This window comes from Tachysurus fulvidraco, chromosome 11, assembly GCF_022655615.1.
Source record: "Tachysurus fulvidraco isolate hzauxx_2018 chromosome 11, HZAU_PFXX_2.0, whole genome shotgun sequence".
NCBI lineage: Eukaryota > Metazoa > Chordata > Actinopteri > Siluriformes > Bagridae > Tachysurus > Tachysurus fulvidraco.
In genome coordinates this window covers 13213946-13229738 of record NC_062528.1, presented here as the reverse complement: position 1 = coordinate 13229738, position 15793 = coordinate 13213946, and the positions used below count along the sequence as shown (strand labels likewise).

General features: G+C 36.6%; 2 protein-coding genes across 4 annotated transcripts; both read right to left on the bottom strand.

Annotated features, from left to right (window-relative positions):
* Nucleotides 1-1739: 1739 nt before the first annotated feature.
* LOC113643518 (transmembrane 4 L6 family member 4) lies at nucleotides 1740-5207 on the bottom strand. The gene is made up of 6 exons (XM_047820296.1): nucleotides 5109-5207; nucleotides 4266-4460; nucleotides 3891-3959; nucleotides 3472-3626; nucleotides 2895-3081; nucleotides 1740-2430 (listed from the first exon to the last, which is right to left on the bottom strand). The coding sequence occupies exons 2-6, from the start codon at nucleotides 4440-4442 to the stop codon at nucleotides 2416-2418; spliced, it is 603 nt and encodes a 200-aa protein (XP_047676252.1). The 5' UTR covers nucleotides 4443-4460; nucleotides 5109-5207; the 3' UTR covers nucleotides 1740-2415.
* A 5483-nt stretch (nucleotides 5208-10690) lies between these two features.
* On the bottom strand, nucleotides 10691-15072 carry rnf168 (ring finger protein 168). 3 transcript variants are annotated; one of them, XM_047820906.1, is made up of 7 exons: nucleotides 14952-15072; nucleotides 13979-14343; nucleotides 13470-13540; nucleotides 12528-12698; nucleotides 11947-12032; nucleotides 11735-11807; nucleotides 10691-11625 (listed from the first exon to the last, which is right to left on the bottom strand). In XM_047820906.1, the coding sequence occupies exons 2-7, from the start codon at nucleotides 14307-14309 to the stop codon at nucleotides 10987-10989; spliced, it is 1371 nt and encodes a 456-aa protein (XP_047676862.1). In that variant the 5' UTR covers nucleotides 14310-14343; nucleotides 14952-15072; the 3' UTR covers nucleotides 10691-10986. The 3 variants fall into 3 exon arrangements, with proteins under 3 accessions (XP_047676862.1, XP_027000730.2, XP_047676863.1); XM_027144929.2 differs by lacking the exon at nucleotides 14952-15072 and adding an exon at nucleotides 14687-14918; XM_047820907.1 differs by lacking the exons at nucleotides 11735-11807; nucleotides 11947-12032.
* Nucleotides 15073-15793: the final 721 nt, after the last annotated feature.

Below are 15793 nucleotides of genomic sequence, written 5' to 3'. Positions count from 1 at the left end.
TTTTTTTTGATCGGCGTATGGACGAATTTTTTCTACGCACACACTATTTTATTTCTTGATAACAGACCGCTGCTAACTATAACACACCATTGAAATGTAAAACAGAGCGTTGCCATGGACACACAGGATTTTAACCGTAGAGACGGAGCGCACTATGTTCTTTAGCAGAAGCAATACAATTAGGTGTATACAAACAGGCGTATGAGACCTGTAACGAGCAACAGCACGAAGCCGCGAACTCGTTCTGAATATTTTAAAGGCGTAACAGCTCATGAAAAAACAGAGACAATTGTAGACGAAAATTAATAGATTTTATCTTAGTTTTTATTTTATACAAAACATTTTCGTCTCATCTTTTTTCGTCAACAATAATCAATGTTAATTTAGTTTTAGTCAGTGTTTTGGACAGTGATGCAGACTTGTCATCGTCTCGTCTTATGAAAAAAAGGTTGTTGAACATATTTCGTCTCGTCTCGTCTGACGAAATTAACACTACATATAACAGAGGTGAAATTTTTTCTGGCCACCAGTTCAGTGTCCGTCTGCTCGGCATCCATCTTCACCCGTTCCCGCACTGCATACCGGAAAAAGTCACATGACCATACGTGCCACTGCCTAAACTGAAACTCACTAGTTTAGCAGATAGCGGATTAGGGGTGTAGTGGATGAAATAGGCAAACAGCTTTCAGAGAGAATGGTTTGTCATGTCCACACATGACAACCCATTTATTTCATAAAATCGCAGCATTTTGCATCATATAATCGCACAGGCTTGATATCACGATTGCGATATGATTAATCGTGCAGCACTACTTCTTAGAAATATGCACATATATTAAGCAGACATAATAACAAAATAAGTGATTTTATTCTGTAAATATCTTTATTAATATTTTTGCACAAAACATATATGGGTCAGTAAGTCATATTAAATACACTGAATAAATACATAATATCCAAATTAGTATATTGTACATCTATATGATTACAAATATAAATAAAATATGATCATAATTTAAAATCACAGCAAAATAGAAAAGTACATCATAATTAAATACTTGCAAGAATGCAAATGTAAATAACATTTTTTACTTGCACATAGATTTGTATTTTCTGTTTTCTCCGACCTTACTGACTAAAAGCAAAAATAGTGCAGCTACAGCGACCTCTAGGGTGTTGTAACAGTAAAACAAGTTCAGCTCAAACCATTTCAGACTGGTAATTAAAGCAATGAAAATGGTTTTGCTTGTGAAGAAAAAGCCTAAACTTTTTGTTCCTTTCATTTTCCTGCAAATGTGCAACTGTGTATTATCCACACTGAAGTGGAGATACTGACGTACTGAAACACTTAAACTTATGTACTGAAAACAGAAAATTCTAAAATCAACGATGTACATATAATTTGAGCTTTTCTCCGCTGGTGTTGTGCCCTGGGTTGCACCTTGAGAACACCAACTATGAAAGGCTGCGTCTCTCTGCAAAGTGCTGCATGCAGGAACTATACACTATACTTGTGTAGGCACTTCAGCCATAGAAAAGTAAAGGTTCATACAATCTCACGCATTTGGGTCTTTTGGGCATTTTTGGGTCTTCTGGTCACTTCTTGTGTTTTCTCTGATCCGATAGCTATTTTGATTTGTTAAAACTGTTCCATTTACATTAGGCCACATAAATGCTTCTTGGCGATTTGGATATCAATCCGATCTTCCTACTCCCGCCCAAAATATATTTTACCTCATTTCCGGGGTAATTGAAATGGAACACGCTTTGGTGTATGCGGTTGGTACAAAAAACAGCATTTACTGTTTGCTGCATTTTCGCTGGCAGCAGCAGTGCATTTTAAGACCAAACGAGACACCTGGGTGTAAGATCGAAGCCAGTACTGGTCTGGTGGGAAAACATATTTGTTTCTGGTGTGATGTACGACTTCCATTTGGGAGGAGTATAGCGCTGACATATGTAGCTTGAACAACCACATGCATTTACACTTGTCCAGTTTCATCTGAAATGCGTCCCAGACCACCTCCTGAAGTGGTTTGAACGAACGGATTTATTTCCGTCTCGAAAATGTTTCGGAGGGCATTTACACCTGGTCTTTTTACGATCGGATAGCTATCGGATCACAGAAAACGCATGAAGTGACCAGGTGTAAAAACTCCTTTGGCACGCTCTAGCGCCAAACATCGTATTTCTCAAGCAGAAAAACTTGACTATTTATCATATATTTATCAAGCGCGTCAGCCAATCAGAAAAAGAGGCTACACAATAGCCAATCAGAAAATAGCACTATCTGAGTAAGATCTGGGTGAGGGTGCTGGGAGGGTGCTGGGAGGTTGGAGAGGTCACACTTGCCTGTTTTCAAAACTTGAGAGCCCTGCAATCTACTCCAGGGATTAAAACAGTCCTTTGGGTTCTTCAAGCATGAATAACCTAAGAAAAAAAATGTTGTGAAGATAATTATTTATGTTCTTATGTTATGTTTCTCCAGTCCGTTAACATCAATTAATTCCTAAATTAATGATGTGTTGTGATCTGAATGCCTTGTAGTTTAACAGATGATCCATCAACAGCAACAGGCATTTATTTAGAATTTTAAACGGGTCATTTCTTATATGTCTATTCCAGCGCTTCTCAAACCTTTTTGTTCCCTATTTGTGGAGAGTCATTATAACCCCAGTCTTTCTTCACAGCTATTGTATCACTGGCCAATAAGTACATGTGATGTGGTACAGTTCTGATGACAGTACAGCTGTGAGGGTAGTAGTGAGGGATGGGCTCATTTTAATGTTTCCTAACCTAATATTATAATTAGAGATGCTTCTAACTTCTGATATTTTTGTGTGTCCACAAGGTTTCTGCTATTACATAACTCAGAATAACAAAATTGACTTCACCTTGTTCTTTCCAGGTCCAAATATCGCACCATGTACAGCCCTGAGGATCTGCACAACACAGAATATAGCCTGAAGTCCATTGACTGCCATGATGGTAGCGAACAGGACAATGTTCCACACTATAACATCACGAGGCTCCTCACAGGCGGAGGCCCATCTCTCTGGCTCATACAGGTAACTTTTTGCACTATAAAATCCCCACAGAAACAGAAATGTAAGCACATACTTAGCTCAAATACCCATAACTACACCCATGCCCTAACCCCCACATAACACACCCACACAAATGCTTTACCTACTGTACACAAAATACTGTTATGTCAAGTTAAGACAAGTCACATGTCTTGTCTAGTTGTGATTCATAACACTAGAAGAGGAAGTGCTAAATTTAATAAACCACTGGCAAAGGACATTCCCCCATCGAGGTCCACTATGGACTCTTGCCTCTTGTTATAAAAATAACCTTCCCCTTTACAATGCTGATGATATAAAATACACAAAGTTTAAAAATAACCAGTTCATCATCTCAGTGTAACGTCCAATATGCAAGACTACAGGGAGACATATGGAGACTTACTCCAGATTCATAAGTCTCAGGGGTCTGTCCCACTTCAGACCCTCAGTTCCGTTGTGCAGACACAGTGGTCCTCTTGTCAGTCCTGTACTGTTGAACTGGAAACAGAGGCCAGCAAAAACCAAAGCCACAACTGCGTAGGCTACTCGGCACAGCATCTATAAAAAAAATAAATCGAACTGCCATGTTAGAAATTTGTGTTGAAATGACACACAGTGAATTCTGCTTAGACAGTCAGTAGAGTCTGTCAATATTTTCATTGATTTCTATACTGCAGTTTGTCATTGCTCTCATTCATTGCCTCTAGTCAAAATATCGACATGTAATTTAGTCCAAGAATTACTCAATTTATTATTATTATTATTATTATTATTATTATTATTATTATTATTATTATTATTATTATTATGCACTTAACTTACATTTGCTCTGAACTGACAGCATCCTTTTTTTGTATCATTTGATCCAAACCCACGAATAGCCACAAGCGCCTGACAAAAATAAACACACACAACATAGACACATGCAGTCTGGTTTATAAAAGAGAGGTGACCAATCAGACAGACAGAACTAGCACATGACAAATAGGTCACATACTTAAACCACTAAGCACACAGATGAATGTCTGCACAGAATGTGATGCTATAAGATCAAGAATGGCTAAATCCTCTTAAACCGTGGATACAGAACTATTATTCCCATTCTGAATCTGCACCTACACAGAATCTTTCATTGCTGTAGTTAGATTTAAGAGTGGACAGTGTATTATTTTAAATACACAAATGTGCAGCACTTACTACAAATCCAGCAGCCCATATTCCTGTGCACCATGTTGCCTCTGGAGTAATATTATTTTCCAACAGGTATTTATAATTGAGTCCAGGGAAAAGCAGGAGCAGGTTGGCCAGCGTGCTCACTACTGCCAGAAGAATCATGACCGCAGGCAGATATTTTGAGCTACAGACGGAACACATCTTTACACTGCAATGAACCTGGATGCACATGAAAATACCATGAAAATTACATACCAAAACTGCACAATTTTCATCTGAAACAAAGACTCACGCAAATGGTCAATATTTTACAAACATGTTCACTTGTATATGTATGTGCATATATCCATGACTTTGTGATTAGGCAGAAAGCCCTTTGTACAAGTTTCATTGGGAGTGTTAGGTTTTCTTTATTATTGACCTGAACAGTAAACAGGTCAGATTTGAGAGTTTGTGTGGAATACCCTCAACATGAGTATACAAATGTTTTTTTACATCTAAAGATTTCATTCCAGTTCCACTGAAAGACAGCTCACCTGCCTCTTCGTTAATAATCTAATCGTATGGAAAAAAATAACTAAAATTTTAAACACCTGTTAGATTACAGTGATTACGATAAGTTTGCACTTTGATTATCAGCATCAAGTCTAATTTATCACCTGAGGTAAATTTAAAAAAATTCATTTTATAAACACTTTCAGCAAGGAAGCACTAAAACATCTTTTGCAGCACAACACCCAAACTCTTGAACCTGTAGCATGCATAACTAATTCATCAACTAATTCATTTAGTGTGCTATAAGAGGATGAAACACTTATTAATGGATTCGAAGTCAACTGAATGGATAAAAGAAAAGAAAGTCTTTACCTGTACCAGAGAAGTAGAAGACTAGTTGTGTGTCACAGGGTGGAGAGAGCAAGCGTTGTGTTTGGTTAACAGGAGTGTGTGAGAAATCCAGAGATAGAGATGTCCTAAGTATGTCAAGATGAGGAACCGTAAGAGCACCGTCATATACAGCTGATTTTTTCCCTTCCTCTCTTAGTCTGACACACAGACTCACGTTTGAGGAAATCTCTGAATTGTTGTATTCAGTACATATATGGTCAATATCTGATTTGTTTAGATTTTAGACATTAGAACTAGAATAATCTACACAGGTTATAGCATGCGCATATGAATTTCATTTTCACACATTTTATTGGAACAATTGGAATTATAATACAATACATTATCGTTTATTATAATTATATAGATGTATTTTATATATTAAAATGTTCAAATCCGTATAAAACTTTAAAAATCTCAAAAATCCTTACAGCAGCTAGGACAGTAATTTAAAAAAAAATCAGTAATGGCAAAATAAACTCTAACAAACAGAATTCTATAACTGTAACTAGCAAGGGCTCTCACTGTCTAGCTACAGTAACACTGATATTACTATATACTGTATCATCTCTTAAAAAGACTCACTAAGAGAAAAGTCTTAAATAATTTCTTCTCAAACATTTGATGAAACATCATGAATTAATTAATACCAGCAATCCAGAGTCAAGGCAACAAGTTAAATCAGAGGTAAGGCTAACTACTGTTTGCAACACTACATCCTGCATCTAGATTTTATTGTATGGTTATTTTGGCTATTTTATATTGGTTAAAGATATATACATTTGATAAAAATTGATTGTATTAAAGATACAATGTTAGAAGTAGTATAAATACTAGAGCCTCATAGGTCTAACGTGCTCGGTTCTGTCCTGACTTCGGGTCTGTTTGGACTTTTGCATGTCGTCCCCTCATCCATGTGGGTTTCTAGGGGTTTCCAGTTCATTTCCACCTCTTATAAACATGCCAGTAGGTGTAAATGCATGTGCCTCATGCCTGCATTGGCCTGGCATCTGATCCATGTAATTTTATTTCTGTCTCACATCAGTATTCTAAGTATTCGACATGACCTGACCAGGATTAAGTGATTACAGAAGATGAAAAAATGGATAAACATCTGTACAATTACAGCTGTGATTTTACAGTAATATTATGTTACCCATGTGTAGTCTTTCACTAACTATAGTATGAATTTCTACGTACTAATGGGATAAAATTGCAATGGGTTATTTTTGGTTATTATAAACCAATGCCAGTTGCTCATACACACTCTCTTCTAATGAACAACATTTCTTTTAGCAAACAATGTGTAAAGAATATCTTAGTGATGTAAACATTTCATATGTCTTGGAAAAGAGTGGCTTTAATGAACCAATAGGCGAAACCATAACAACCTTCCTCCTAGATAAAATACAATATCTTATAGTAAGGAGGATGAATATTATAACACTTCCTATTAGAAGGCTAAACAGCTAAAATTAAAGGCATGCAATAACAATTATGTTAATGGCGGCACAGTTTGGTAAGATTCATTTAATTTATTTTGCAATAAATTATTACAATTCATCTTAAACTTACTCTTACATGGTGTATGATTGAGGCAAACCAACTCTTTTTACATGTATTTTTGTTTCTATTGATGGGAAATGATTATGTGCACATTTATTAAACACGTATGGGCTTCTTCCTGAAACTGTTGCTGCAAGGTTGAAATCATACAATTGTTAGAACAGCTTTGTAATGTTGGATTTCCTTCACTGGAACTAAGAGGCTGTTCCAGTATGACACTTTGCACAAAGCTGTGTCCATGAAGAACTCGAGCGTTCTGCACAGAACCCAACACTGAAGATGCTGAATTGGAAAGCTGGCTTCAAACAAGACTTCTCACCTGACACTAGAGCCTGACCTCACTAAAAGTCTTGTGGCAGAATGGTAACATATCCCCACATCCATGCTCCAAAATCTGGTGGAAAACGGGGGGTTATTATAAACACGAAGAAGTGAATAAACCAGGAATGATATGTTTAAAAATGTATCACATGCAGGGGTGATGCTCAATGTCTACAAACTTTTGGACTAAAGACCAATGGTTTTAGGTATCAATGCATCTGGCCATTTATATACTACTTATACTTGTTCCTTTCATTGGTAATATTGATTATTATGTTTGTTTTCTTTTCAGAAACTTCAAATGAAACAGTGAAAAATCTTGCTGATATCTTGATATTGTAAAAACAAACTAATTAAGCCAAGATCCTCTCCTTCTATGCTTACTTGAAAACAATGAGAGCTTTGTTATCTTTGGTATCTTGCTGATGATACAGATTTGTTTGTGTGCCTTAATGCAACAGCATCATGACTGTGGTTTTGCTCATTAAGCCCACAGTGGACACGAGATCCTGTGACGTTTGGTAGTCACTACCGTGTGTCTGTGACTCAGTCACAATGGATGTGGCAAGAATAATATTACAAAACCTTTTTCTTTTTGTTTAGTAAAAATATTGTGAAGTGACGTGACGTGACATACGGTGTAGTAAGTATGTATGACCAGAGAAGTACGGTGACCAGAGAATTTGTTCTCTGCCTTTAACCCATCCAAAGTGCACACACAGCAGTGAATACACACACACCGTGAACACACACACACCCAGAGCAGTGGGCAGCCATTTATGCTGCGGCGCCCGGGGAGCAGTTGGGAGGGTTCGGTGCCTTGCTCAAGGGCACCTCACTCGTGGCCGGCCTGAGACTCGAACCCACAACCTTAGGGTTAGGAGTCAAAATTTCTAACCATTAGGTTAACCTTTATATCAATAATATTTATTATTGTATAAAAATGATTATATAAAATATATATTATCAATTCTATATATAGGTTTATAGTACGTTATCGATCATGATAATATGAAGTGTAATTAATATTTATGAGTTTCCAGTGTCGGTACTGATGAAGTTTTCTTGATGTGAGTTTCCTCATACTTTCAAATCATGACAAGCTGAGAGAAATGTAACTATAATGTAAGTGATAAGTATAGTTACAACCTTCTGTATTATTTCCTACACAGACAGTAATCCAAATTCAGGAGGAAACTGGGAACCGCTGCACTACTGCACCAGCTTTAGATCCATTTTTTTTTTAAACTTTTTAATCTAATCACCATCAAATCATTTCAAATTGATGTGTTCCTGTTCTTTCTAATACAGAAAGAAACACTAACTAGCAGTTAGATCTGACTACTTCTGACCAGGACAGTTCTAGTTCTATTAACGTCAAATAATATTCTTACTTCATGGAAGTCCAATTAACTTGTACATGGCTTGACATCACTTTTGGTAACTTTTTTATTTTTTAAACCATTTCTTAAAATTTCTTGGGGATGTTTTTAACTGGTTAGAACAGACAGGAATTACGTCTAAACAAATAAGAATTCATTCGACTACTATGAAGATTCAGTTCCACTTTTGTTCTGAATTTCTGGTACTCTAATGAAGTACTATTTTTGGGTATTAGTCACAGAATTTTTGCACATTGTTATTACTGCAAAACTATGTTCTTGCTTTTGGGAATAGCGTTAAGAAATATATTATTCTGAATGACTAATCATGTTTCTCATGTTTTTGCCCTGTTATAACAGAGTTACAGCACAGAATAAAAGAACAGATGTTGAACAGAACCATGTGTATATAAAAAGATTAGAAAAAGACAAGATTATGTTTTTTCCAGTCTTTAGCTGTACCATTTTGATGAGCCTGAGCCTGTTGTAGCCTCAGATTCCTGTTCTGGTCAGACAGGACTAGAAACAGGGCGGTCTTCTCTTCCATCCTGATTCAGTGCAGGACACTGGTGACATTAACAGTTTCAAGCATGCACTTGAGCTAAAAATGACATTTGAGCTAAAAATGATCTCTTCTGTTATTGTGCTGATACATGAAACAACCTGTAAATACCTTTATATATATATATATATATATATATATATATATATATATATATATATATATATATATATATATATATACACACACACACACACACACACACACACACACACACACACACACACACACACACACACACACACTCCCATGTATCTAACTAGTCTTCTAACACGTTACAATCCTTCATGCTCTCTGAGATCACAAAACTCAGGACTTCTGGTAGTTCCCAGAATATAAACGTCTACTAAAGGTGGTAGAGCGTTTTCTTATTTAGCTCCCAAACTTTGGAATAGTCTTCCTGATAGTGTTCGGGGCTCAGACACACTTTCCCCGTTCAAAAGCAGATTAAAAACGCATCTCTTTAGTCAGGCATACACACACACACATAATACATCCCATAAAATTATGCACCATTACGTCAGACTTGCACATTTTCATGAACAGCAGATATGTTAATCCCTCTCCACTGCTTTTCTCTTTCACACCCATCCCGAGGCATCCAGACATTGTACCAGCTCCAATCATCTTCCGTGCGATGAAGATCCTGGACCTCCACTGAGATGAGGCTGACTCTGAGAATCCTGAGACATCTACAGATCTATCAGCTTCAGTTGGACTCTATGATACCAAGAGATCTGAACTCCATGTGACCTTTACACCAATTCAACATTTGTTTGACTGTATATTTGTAATCACACCCTCTAGTGTCACCAATATGAGGATGGGTTCCCCTTCGAGTCTGTTTCCTCTCAAGGTTTCTTCCTTACCAATTTAAGGGAGTTTTTCCTTGCCACTGCTGCCTGGGTCACCTCAGACTTGCTCATTTGGGATAAATACATATACATACATACATACATACATACATACATACTGAACTATATACTGTATATCTAGAATTTTTACTATATTCTCTATATTTCTCTTTATGTTTACCTTCTGTTCTGTAAAGCTGCTTTGAGACAAAGCCCATTGTAAAAATCGCTATACAAATAAACTTAAATTGAATATATATATATATATCATCTCAAGACCTGTCCTATTTACTGAAGGCACCAGGTCATAAATGGCCACATATTTTATTGTCCATTACTGAAAGTGAAACACACTATATAATATGTCAGCAGTGAGAATGGGTTCATTTGTGATTTGTGGCATATATACATTTCTCTATTAGGCAATGATTTACTGAGATGTGTTTCCATTAGTCATGAGATGTCCTCAGGGAAAAAAGATATCATGCAGGATTGTTTGTCACAATAAGGCATTTCGTTGGAAAGGAAACTATTTCCCACGGTACCAGTGTTCTCCAGGAATATTGTTCTTTGAAAGAAACTTCAGGATATACACGTCTCTGTTCATTATTACAGAATACTGATACATTCTTCAACATTTTTTTTTTTTGCAATAAATGAAACAGACATAACTTATTTTAGATTGGTCTAAAACTTGCTCTTTTGTGTAATTTCTATATTAATTGTAATATATACCTGTAATTATTTTGACAGGAATGTCATGTTGTAAAGTGAAGCCGTTGTTTCTTACAGAGCCAAGAATATGAGAAATATCAATGTAGTTAGACTGCAAGGAATTATTGCTTTCCTTGCCATCAGCATAATACGAAAAAGGCCAAATATTTTTCAAAACTATTTTTATTCCTTAAAAATAAATGAACTCAAACTATCTTTAGAAAAATAGAAACATGCATCAAAAATCTTTTTGCAGTAATATACAGTTTCAGCATGTAATGTGTCAACTCTCATAACTGACGGCTAATGTTTCAGGATAATATTGAAACAATCTGTGTATTATGCCCTACTTCATCCTTCAACCTGTTCTTCCAAAAAAAAAGTCTAAATATGGGAGGAGGTGTGCATGTAAAACATGTAAGGAAAAGGCAATATAGGCTTGAGATGTTTAGAGAGCTGGCTTAGCTGCCCAGGCTGGGGAACATTTCAGTAAGGGTAGCTTGCTTTCTGCTCTTCTGCACTGACGAGGCTGTAGAAGGAGACACTTGGGTGGAAACCGAACATTTCCTAGAAGTTTTCCACTCAACCTGGCTGCTGACTCTCTTCGCTTTATGTCCATCTACCTGGCTTGAGGAATGTGGAATACAGGCTTTCTCCATCTTGTTCTCCTCACCTGGACTTGTACTATTGCTGGATGAAGGGCTGCTTTTCTCTCTTAGTAGATACCCATTAGCAGAGCCTTTTCTGCGGTCTACAGCGATCTCTCGGTTCAGCTCCCTCTGCAGGCGAAGCGCCAGCCTTCTGTCCTCCTCCTCCTGCAGCATCCGAATCCTCAAATCCTCCTCCTGTTCAGCATGCAGGAGAACAGAACCAACAGGAGAAGGAGGGAAGTTACAGGGCTTCTTACAGATGCCAGGTTCAAGCTGTTCACCATCTGCACTCTTCCTCTTGGAATAAACGGTGGTTCTGTAAGAAGTGTCGAAGAGTTGTTTACAAGTGTCTGAGTCTGAGCTTGATGTAGAAGGTTTACTACTGGAGTCCAAGCAATGCAGTTCAATGCTGGAGGGATCTACAGAGGTTGGAGGGCTCAGAATGTTCTCCTGAAAAAAATGTGGAAAAAAGTGGAATATAAATATTTTTCTACTGACCAGACAATGTACATATTTATTTGAAGACATACATTTAAAGTCATTTAAGTGCCATAAGCACCTTATTGTCCAAAAGAGTGGAGGATTGTGTGGTCTCACAGTGTGGCGGTGTGTAAGGCACTTGGCACAGATATCTGAAGGACAATTAATGTAACTGACTTAGATAAAAGCATACCAGTTTCACACAATTGATTCATCATAACACAAGGAATAAAAAGAATGATAAAACATGCAAGTTCAAATGTAACAGCCCTTTACAACTGAATTATTCACCTCTCAATATGCCCCATGTCAGATTTCTTTTTCTTGGCATCATTCACTTTAATGTGTTTCCGAGTTTCCAAAACTGGATTTGAGTTCTGTAATGATACAACATTGATATATATTTTTTAGTTTTCATGTCTGTACATCAGCAACAGCAGGCATTATTGCTTCACATGCTATTCATGCCATCACATTATAGGTCTTGGGTGTTCAGATTAGCAACCGAGGCTTGACAATGCAGTTTTACAGATTTTACCATGGGAATTAGCATGCAGGTGGACGGTTAATGATCTAACGTCTATCTTTCTCAAAAAAACATTAGGTGTAGTAATTCTTGAGGTTACATTTATTTAGTAACTTTAAATAGAAGCCTTATATTGCAACTTTAGCCAGTACGTCTCTCACTCACAGTATAAAGAAAATATATTGTGAAAGCAGCATGAGGCTAAGATATATGCACAAATGCAGGATTGTGATTGTAGCTTCAAAAATCTTGGTGATAACAGCTCCTCTGAGTAACAGAAGCTGGATGTTGCTTTGGAAAAACAAAATTTAAAGGGATAACAGTGCAAGACTGTTCGGACACTCACCAATTCTTCACTGAGCAATCTTGCCAGTTTCTCGTCATCCTCCAGCTGTCTCTCTTCCTGTCTCCTCCTCTCCTCTTCCACTCGATCTTCTTCCTCAGCCAGGAGGCGTTGGATGTATTCCTCACTGGCCCTCCTCTCTGCCTCCTCCAGAGCTCGCTTCTCTTCAACAAACTGAAGGAATAAGAAGAGGGTAAATGATGAAGCCCCAATGTTTCTTGAATAAATATTGCTTTACAGAAGCAAAGTGGAAAGGAGGACTAGGTGGAAAATATTCCACCTGCCATAACTAGCATATGCTGAGGCTTATGTCAAATCTTCACCATTTTTAAAAGACAACATATTACATAAACAGTTATTTATTAAGTACTGTCTATTAGTAGCTAATAACTGAACTGTTGTGCAAGTTTTCACAGCCAGCTAAATTGTTTTATATGAACGATGCTGTTTTGTTTGCTTCACAATTCTCACTAGAACCTTGCTAGAAAACAATCTGTTCACAGCACGTGGCACAAATAAATATGAGATTATTCTCAGCAAATATCAACAGTGATGAGCAAAATTAATATACACATTACTTTTACAGTTGGCAAAATGAATAAATGACACCCCTCACATACATAGATACTGTAAATATTTTTAAGATCATAATGCATGACTTGAACAGTAGCTAAAATAGTAATATTATTAGTCTTCTAATAATTTAATTGTTACTATGGAAAAAACTCATCCACGGGAAATTGTTAGACAGACACTGAGCACAATTTAAGACTAATAAATGGATTTTCAAAACAAAGTTTAACAAAGTAAAATATATAGTTGTTGAAGTTACATTTTTGATGTGGAAAGCATTATTTTCATTTAAGAGCACAATCTGGACTATTTTATTCCCTACATACACAATACTAGTCTCTGATATCTATAAAGTAAGAATAATTCTCTCACCTTGTTAACCTCCTCCTCATACTCTTGCCTGAGTTCACCTGGCAGACTGACCTTGGGCTTTGGTATAAACACTGTGGGTAAACAGGAGGAGAAAAACCATGCGTTAATGAGAATTCAGACTTGTATAATTCTTAAAATTCAGTTCTGTCTGAGTATTAGATCGCCGTGTGGATGCAGTACCAAATGTGTATAACCTTAAATTATGATTAGAAGGTTTAGGCTTGACTCGTTATCCTTGCACACAAACATTTCCTATCTTTGGTCCATATCTTTACACATATTAATTTATTCTGCTGTGACACATGCTCTGCAAATCAGCTAATTATAAAACCATGAATGAGTATTTATCATTCTGTTTATCATTGAAATAACAAAAACCGTGAAGATTAAGGTGACTTTTTAACAGTAAGATACCGACTGAGGTGTTTCTTGGACGGAATTAACAAAAGAAGATGATGATATAGAGTAATATTTCTTCATTTCTAATAATCTTAAAATCGAGAATTTACTGTTGACATCTTCCTCTTCATCGACGCCGTTTAATCGGCGCTGACACTGTGTAGGGAAAGTGTCCTGTATTCGCCTCCACAGCTCTGCGTTCACTAACGTCTTGTTCCTGCCATTAAGTCTTGCCCATGTAGAGACACGCTTTCGGCAGAGAGGACAGCATATATTGGCCTTGTCCACAGTCTCCAGGAAGCAGGGTTTACAGAACGTATGAGCGCACGGAAGTGTGACAGGCTCCAGGAAAATCTCCAGGCAGATGGGACACAAGCAATCTGCCCGATTCAGTTTCCCATCCTGCACCAACTCTGTGTCTTCTCCTGAAACAGGTGGCATCACGCCCGTGTCCTCTCTTCCACCTCAGGATGCTCTGATGAAGGCAGACATGTATGTGTCAATAACACCATAAATGAAGACTGTAACCATCACCTTCCTCCTCAAGCTGCCACATCTCTAACATTTCATTCTTATAATTCAGTAACAGCCTCACAGCTCAGCTTGATCCAGTTTCTTGGTCAAAAGCATGTTAGCTGTTAGCTTTGTACCAGCTGCAATTTATGAATAAATCACAAGAATAGACCTGAATACCATTATATGTCAAATAACACATAATATTTATTATTAATTTGATTTATTGAATCACGTTGATAGTTAATGCGAACAATTGTATAAGCAATTATACACACACGTATAAAATGTGTTATTGTACTTACCAAGTTATCTTGCTAATGCTATGCTACTGCTATGCTCATAGATATCTATGTGCTACGCTATGCTTATGCTATGCTAATGCTATGCTATGCTTGTTAATTTTCAGGCCAGACGTAAAATAAAATGAACAAGCTAACTTGTAAACTAACAACTTTAAACACCGAACTGTCTCAATCGTAAGTCTTTTATTGAGCAGTTGGAATAAAACAAACTCCACATTTAAAATCATAGCTAGCTTTAAAAAAAAAAAAAAAAAAAACTTTTTACCTCAGACAGGCCTAATTCCCAGATATCCCGGGAAAATTCTGCTACTGTGAAATCAGCAACAACGGTGAAGTAAATCACTGTCAATTTAATTTCAAAATAAAAGTACTAACTTTTCCCAAGATGCTCTAAAAGAGAATAATAATTCAGAAAATTATATATTAACATTTGGTTTTGTATCTACTGTTCGTTAGTAAAGTGAAACAAAGTGTGTACTAAAATTTGTATCATTCAGGTTGAACAGATGCATAATTACAGGTCCAAATAATTGTTAACCTATTCAAGGTTTTTTGTTTGTTGTTTTTTTTGTCTTGTTTTTTAGACAAAAGGTGTCAAAAACAATGTTTTTTTTATTGTTATTACTATTTTAATGTGAAGCTCAGAGAACACAGCACAAAATACATGAAACTAAACTAAGTGTTTGTGCATAGGCATCCTACACAATCAGGAGCATACACATTTTTGGCAACAGTATGGCAATAATAAGGATCACATACATAGGTGTGATGGTCAGGTGTCTACAAACATTTGGCAATAATTCTATTATAATAATTCTATACATAATTAATTTTATATTTAAAATAACGTTTAAAAATACTTTATGCTTGTAACATTTGTTCTTTCATTAGACATTTTAATTGCCCTTAAATGATCGTTCTATAAAATCTTCTCAGAAAATCATCCAGTCGTTATATTGAAACGCTTAATGGACCCCAGTTTGACTCACAGAAGCACAGGGTTCAAGTTTTATAATAGATTCTATATCAGTGAAGAAGTTTTAACATGTCAAACAAACTATCTGGAATATAAAATACACACACACACACACACACACACACACACAC

Excerpts from the sequence above, each read along its gene's own strand:
- LOC113643518 (XM_047820296.1), bottom strand. The coding sequence starts at position 4,442 with ATGTGTTCCGTCTGTAGCTCAAAATATCTGCCTGCGGTCATGATTCTT. Across the intron at positions 3,960-4,265 it reads TATGGGCTGCTGGATTTGTA|GCGCTTGTGGCTATTCGTGG; the intron begins GTAAGTGCTGCA and ends TATTTTTGTCAG. Across the intron at positions 3,082-3,471 it reads CTGAGACTTATGAATCTGGA|TGCAAAAAGTTACCTGTATG; the intron begins GTAAGTCTCCAT and ends GGGATTTTATAG.
- rnf168 (XM_047820906.1), bottom strand. The coding sequence starts at position 14,309 with ATGCCACCTGTTTCAGGAGAAGACACAGAGTTGGTGCAGGATGGGAAA. Across the intron at positions 12,699-13,469 it reads ATGAGGAGGAGGTTAACAAG|TTTGTTGAAGAGAAGCGAGC; the intron begins GTGAGAGAATTA and ends TTATTCCTTCAG. Across the intron at positions 11,808-11,946 it reads GACATGGGGCATATTGAGAG|ATATCTGTGCCAAGTGCCTT; the intron begins GTGAATAATTCA and ends ATTGTCCTTCAG.